Genomic DNA, 7,042 nt, shown 5'->3' on the forward strand with positions numbered 1-7,042 from the left:
ATCCTAGCTAAAACTGACCTCGGGGTTGTGGAGTTCATGAAAACATTTGATGTCAAGCTGAAAAGTGACTTTGCATATGCCGCCATTTTCCAACATGGCCATCATGCATTAATGCAAAAGCCTTAACTTGCATACTTAAAGATGTAGGACAACGATGCTGTTTTCTAACCCTATTTATGGGTTAAGGAGTTCAATAGTAAAAATAACTAGAACGGCACTCAGTAGAGAGCATACCTCCGCCTGGTTGGCCATATCACTCAATGGTGAAGAATCACTAAAAAATTAAATAATTCTCATATCCGAATCCATACTCAGATCTTCACCAAAATCGAATCGATTCTTCCGTGTAAGACACCCAACCGGTCCACCAAGTTTCGTCCAGATCCGTCCACAACTTTTTGAGATATCCTGCTATGTATCGTGTTTGGCCCTACTCCCAATGGTGAAGAATCACTTTTAAAATTCTAGTAGCCGGGTCCGAATTCGGATCTTCACCAAAATCTAATCATTTCGACCTCGTCACATACTCCACTTCTCTGCCAAATTTCGTCTGAATCCATCCACAACTTTTTGAGATCTTTTGTTCACAAACAAACAAACAAGACAAGAAGATGTCATGCAGAGCACGATACTTGCAAAATACACCCCCCAACCCCCCTACCCCCGAAAAAAGGTTCCAATTGAACCAGCAAATTGTCCATTTCATCAAGATGAAAATTGACGATCTTAATCAAAGCTGATCTTAATTGACGATCTTAATCAAAGCCTAGGGTCAATAGGATGAAAAGTAATGATTTTTTGATGAAAATTGATGATTTTAGAAGTTTGACCTAGAGTTGACCTATGACCTTTTGACCTCAAAAATAGTTGGTTTCCCAATTCAGTGACTCAATGTGCAAATGCTTTTCAATTGCCAAGCCAATGGGATGAAAATTGACGGTTTTCAGATGAAAATTGATGATTTTGGAAGTTTGACCTTGAGTTGACTTTTGACCTCAAAAATAGTATGTTTCTCAATTCATTGAGTCAATATGCAAATGCTGTGAAATTTTCAAGTCAATCGGTTGAAAATTGATGGTTTTTCAGATGAAAATTGATGATTTTGGAAATTTGACCTTTGACCTCAAAAATAGTTGGTTTTCCAATTTAGTGACTCACTCTACATATGCTGTTAAATTTTCAAGTCAATCGAATTTAAAATGGTGATTTTAGAAATTTGACCTCCAGATGACCTTTGACCTCAAAATCAATATGCTTCTCAATTGTGATGACCTCTACAACTTGGTGAAGTTTCGTGACGATCGATTTAGAATTGTGACCTGTAGGCCGGTAACAAACAAAACAAAACAGACAGACAGACAGAATAGCAAACGCAACCGACCAATGTACTTGAAAAATCTTCGATTTTGCCAATTGACCATTGACCAATGTACTTGAAAAATCTTCGATTTTGCCAATTGACCATTGACCAATGTACTTGAAAAATCTTCGATTTTGCAAGTAACAAACGGACAGACAAATCGACAGGGGTGAAAACATAACCTCCATCCACCTTTGGTGGCGGAGGTAACAATTCTAAAGCGTGCGCAATGAAGGTTTCCATGACGTTGGGAGGGAGCCATGTCCAAAACAGACAGATAACTTGAAGAGTGATTGATCGAAGAAAAGCAAAAGCAATGTAGGATTTATCATGAACATGATGCGGGTTGATCGTATGCAAACTTCAAATCAAATTAGTACCATGCTCATATGAGTCTCTGTTTTTCAGCATAGCAAAGAGTTATGTAAACAAAGTAAATACTACATCATATCAAACATAACTACAGTCACGTGAAAAAGTAAGTACACCCCATGTAAAGTTTTGACTTTTTCAACATATTTCAACATACAGCTATTTGATCTTCATTTCCACAATATTGATAGATGAAGGTGATATAATATAACAAATATCATGAAACATTTACATTTTGTAGTACATTGTATAATTTAAATAAACATCAATGCAAATTTCGCATGTGGAAAAAGTAAGTACATCCCTACATTTATCACTACTTCAAATACCTAAAATTAGAATCAGGTGCACCAGCTCAGGTGCAAATGATTAGAACATCGTTAGAGAGGATCTTGGAGGAACCTGCCTTATTTAAACCTCAGACATTTAGTTTGGTTTGCTCTTTGTTGTTGAAGTGTGCGGCGTCACCATGCCTAGATCAAAAGAGCTCTCCGAGGCCTTCAGCAAGAAGGTTATAGATGCCTACGAGTCTGGGAAGGGATTTAAAAAGATCTCCGAACAATTTGAAATCAATCATTCGACTGTCCGGAAGATCACCGACAAGTGCAGAAGATTCCAAACAACTGCCAACTTGTTCAGGTCAGGCCACCCCAGCAAGTTCAGCCCGAGAGCAGACCGCAAGATGCTGAAAGAAGTCTCGAACAACCCCAGAATGTCATCACGGGACCTACCGGTAGCTCTTGCCACTGTTGATGTCAAAGTGCACGAGTCTACCATTAGAAAGACGCTGCACAAATTTGATCTACATGGGAGGTGTGCCAGGAGGAAACCTTTGCTGTCCAGAAGGAACATCAGGGCAAGACTGAAGTTTGCCAATGAACACTTAGGCAAAGACCAGCACTTCTGGAACAATGTTCTCCGGACAGATGAGTCAAAGGTAGAGCTATTTGGCCACAGTACCAGAAGACATGTTTGGCGAAAACCAAAGACAGCATTTGACCACAAGAACCTGATACCAACTGTAAAGCATGGTGGTGGAAATATTATGGTTTGGGGCAGCTTTGCTGCATCAGGGCCTGGGCACCTCACCATCATATAATCAACTATGAATTCTTCATTGTACCAGAGGGTGCTTGAGGATAGTGTGAGGCCATCTGTCGGAAAGTTGAAGCTCAACTGAAGGTGGACCTTGGAACATGACAATGACCCTAAACATACCAGTAAATCCACCAAGGAATGGCTGAAAAGAAAGAAATGGAGGGTTCTGGAATGGCCAAGTCAAAGCCCGGATCTAAATCCCATCAAGATATTGTGGGGGGATTTGAAAGGAGCTGTGCATGCAAGAAATCCCTCCAACATCGCACAGCTGAAATAATTCTGCATGGAGGAGTGGGCAAAAATTTCTCCCAGTCGATGTCAGAGACTGGTAGGCAGTTATAAGAAACGCCTACTTGAGGTTGTTTCTGCCAAAGGGGGCAATACCACCTATTGGAGCCAAGGGTGTACTTAGTTTTTCCACATGCGAAATTTGCATTTATGTTTATTTAAATTATACAATGGACTACAAAATGTAAATGTTTCATGATATTTGTTATATTATATCACCTTTATCTATCAATATTGTTGAAATGAAGATCAAATAGCTGTATGTTGAAATATGTTGAAAAAGTCAAAACTTTACATCGGGTGTACTTACTTTTTCACATGACTGTATGTATCAACTGTGTACCTGTGCAAACAACACGAGGTTAGAAAACATCAACGGAGAATTAAAAGAGGCCGCAATCTTTGAGATTTTCCTTGATGATGATGTCGGTCACGGCGTCGAACACAAACGTCACGTTCTTCGTGTCCGTGGCACAGGTCATATGAGAGTAGATCTCCTTTATGTCTTTGCGCAAGTTCAGGTCCAGGAACTGTAGCTTGATATAATTCCCTGCATCTTCGTAAGTGTTTGGGCCTAGAAAGTAGGGAAAGAGAAGTTCAGAAGAGTTAATATGCATCTCATGATGCTGCGGTATTACTGTATGAACGAGAGCAGCACTACGTAGAGCGCATACCTCCGCCAGGCTGAGTGGTTTACGTTTTGTAGACCACTGAACGGCCGTATCTGGATCCTCACCAAAATATAATCAGCTTGTTCTTGACACACAACCAACTCGTCAACAAAGTTTCGGCCGAATCCGTCGATAAGTTTTTGAGATATAAGGCTACATATCGGTTTTGGCAATATCTCTTAACAGTGAAGCATCACTTTAATAATTCTAGCATATAGCTCCAGATCGATCAAATCAATTCTTTCTTGTCACATACCCAACCTGTCCACCAAGTTTCGTCTGAATCTGTTCCTAACTTTTTGAGATATCCTGCTCACAAACAAACAAACAAACACAGAACCTCCATACATACTGTTACGGTCCGCGGATTAGATGTTATTTTGACCGAGCGGTGGTGTAACCGCGGCCGAACAGTTGTTCCCGACTCACCCGATTCACCCAATTCGCCCAAACGTTGGCCGTATCGCGCCACAGATACTCAATCTGGAAAACTCTAAAGCGACCGAATGCAAAGAGGAAGAAGAAGACGTACAGAAGAGTAACGGGGTTTATTATGTACACATTCACAAGCAAGAAGAACAGTCACGATTATTTACAGGGGACATGAGACGCAGGTGACACAGTGCAAATTACTAGCTTATACTGACTTAGTTTACTACCCAGGACAGAACAAACAAAGACGCAGACTCACGCGGGGAATTGCAGAGTGGATTGGCTGGAAGGAGAGGAAAGTCCAATTTGTTCGGCAGCACGAATCGGCGTGTTCGCCAGCCGCCGTCCCTTCGCGGCCCTGCTCCAAACTGCCGTCCAGGCCCCAAACGGCTGTCGAGTCTTGTTGCTGCTGTAGACGCTGCTGCTGGCGAGCAAGGTGACGAATAGCAGGCTTTGTGCTTCCCTGGATGATCTTCTGCTTTTGGACCTCACAACTCAGCCCTGCTCTGACGACCCAGCTCTTTCCTTTTTCACCTCACCACGCAGCTCAGCTCAGCCTTTCAGCTCATCTCTTGGACTCATCTCTTGTCTCCTATGGGGGCGTCCCGCCGCGGGTTATATAGGCCCCGACCCTCAACCTTTTCGAACCTCCCCCAAACGTTCTCTCTCCGCCCTCTCAAGCCAAACCCCTTGTTCATGGTTGGTCGAGTGGGGCTGGCTCACTCCTCCCCTCTCTGACGAGGTGGGGACCCGCCTTTCTTCCCCAACCCTGCCTCGTGGCCAATGGTGGTTGAAGAAAACCACCCAAAATGCAGTTGGCCATTGAAATGAAATGAAAGGGGATCTACTCTTATTTCACTTGGTGCAATGGAGTATTTAAATTAATGGGAGACACAGCCTTACCCTAAGACACATAATAAGGAAATAAACGACTGAACAGGGGTATTATCGGGTCCTGCAATGTGGTGTTTCATGGAATAACTACCGAGACGCCCTTTGACCTTTACACTACGGAGGTATTTACAAGGGTCATGACATTTACAAAGGGTGATCTTTACAACAATTTACACTACAACAACAAAAAAAACAAACCATTCTCATATCCACAACACTGCACCCTCCTCCTCTTAGGCACGGCCCGGGCCTACAACTTAAATTTAGTGTGACACGTTGGTGTAGTTCCCTCTACTTTTAACCTGACCCTGAGTGCGACAGTTTTAAAACATAAATAAATGTGTCCCGCTGCTCCATTGCACCCTGCCTAACAGACTTACGCCCACAGTTAACCGAATTGCGGATTGGTCTTCAAACTACACACTGACGGTGGGGAGCATTATTTACAATTGACGTTACTTTTATTTACAAAACGTAACCCAGGACCTGTAATCGTTCTTTCTGGGGGGGGGGGAGACAGTCTGCTCTGCATCGACGCACCATGAAAACACCCAAAAACGCACCAATACACCCCCAAGCACCAATCGGTGCAGTCATCACTGTTCATCAATGTTCATGAATAAAAATAAAATCAACAACCCCTAACCCTGCAGGTGATCTCTTGCTCTTCGGCTCCCTCTGCTGGCTATTATTATTTCTTCCAGTTGTCATTTTCCTTTGCTGGCGGCCTATTTGTATTAAAACTTGCACCCAACGTGTCCCTTTTATTTATTTATGGCCCACCAGGCCGACTACTGTGGTTCACCTGTGGGGCATCGGTGCCCTGTGGCCAAGGTCCGCCAGCAAGATTTCGGGCCCTCATGGCCGGTTCCAGCAGAGGGGCCATGCCCCAACCCATGGGGTCCATAAGTGGTGCTCGGCCACAGACATGTGGTCCATCATGTGGTGCATCGATGCAGACAGCTGGTTCTGAGAGTTCCGGGCGTACAATGGCCGACTCACGCACGCTCCCCTCGGCACCCAATGGCGCACAGGTCATGTGGGAGACAAAAGGGGGAAGACAAATGAGCGAGGGGTAAGGTCACAAGGGTACACATCAATAAGGCAATGCAAGGCGAAATGCGTACGGAGAGCGAAATGAGAAAGCTCGTCCCTACCGTACGTCACCCCCCCTGTCACCTACACTACCCTTGCCCTTACCCCATATTTACAAAATCTACACATTTACAAATTCGTCGCTACTGTCACGTCTCCCCATATTTCCCTTATACCAAATTCGTCTCCACAATCCCTCTACTTCAAAATTTGCCATCACCCAATTCATCATCAATCCTCATAAGGAGGAAGAGATGGAACACCAAGCACAATGTCACACCCACGTCATGATGCGTCTCACAATCCAAAATATTTGCACATAAAAAATAATCAAACATGGCATGGTGTGGAGGTACCTGTCACCTCAGGTGAGTGGATGTAGATGGTGCGAAGAGACTTCAATCCTAACTATCCTCTAAATGACATTAACATGCGTTGCACTACCCGGGGTCTTTCCCTGTCAATCCATTGGCCACTTACACTATGGGTTCTAAAAACCAATTCCCATTGACCAAACTGTGGTGCTGCTCAATTTGGGGTCTCACTCCCCCGATTCATCTCCCGGTGCCCTTGCACAATTTCTGGGCTGTGACGTGTAGCTCTCCCAGCAGTTCTACCCACCTGCACACCTCCACCACTGTAGTTGCCACCCGAGCTTACCTAGCTCCTCACCCTAACCTATCTATTTGGGGAAGGCCCCTCCTGGCTCTGTCACCCCTTGGTGCCCTCTGGCACTGGGCTACCCGGGTCCGTCCTGCGGATCCTCGGGCCCCATCCACAACAACTCTACCGGCTCCCAGACCCCACCTGCGGCCTCACCTGGCCGACATCC

At 44.3% G+C, this 7,042-nt stretch overlaps 1 protein-coding gene across 1 annotated transcript in view; it reads right to left on the minus strand.

The window, feature by feature from the left end:
* Positions 1–6,050, minus strand: part of LOC137436697 (uncharacterized) — a 258,031-nt gene extending 251,981 nt beyond the window's left edge. Inside the window, exon 1 of the mRNA XM_078786696.1 lies at positions 5,921–6,050. Coding sequence (XP_078642822.1) covers positions 5,921–5,931 — 11 coding nt within the window. The 5' untranslated portion in view covers positions 5,932–6,050. The remainder of the gene's footprint in view (positions 1–5,920) is intronic.
* Between the last annotated feature and the right edge of the window lie 992 nt (positions 6,051–7,042).

The sequence above is a fragment of the Myxine glutinosa genome, chromosome 11 (genome assembly GCF_964187855.1).
Source record: "Myxine glutinosa chromosome 11, kmMyxGlut1.1, whole genome shotgun sequence".
NCBI lineage: Eukaryota > Metazoa > Chordata > Myxini > Myxiniformes > Myxinidae > Myxine > Myxine glutinosa.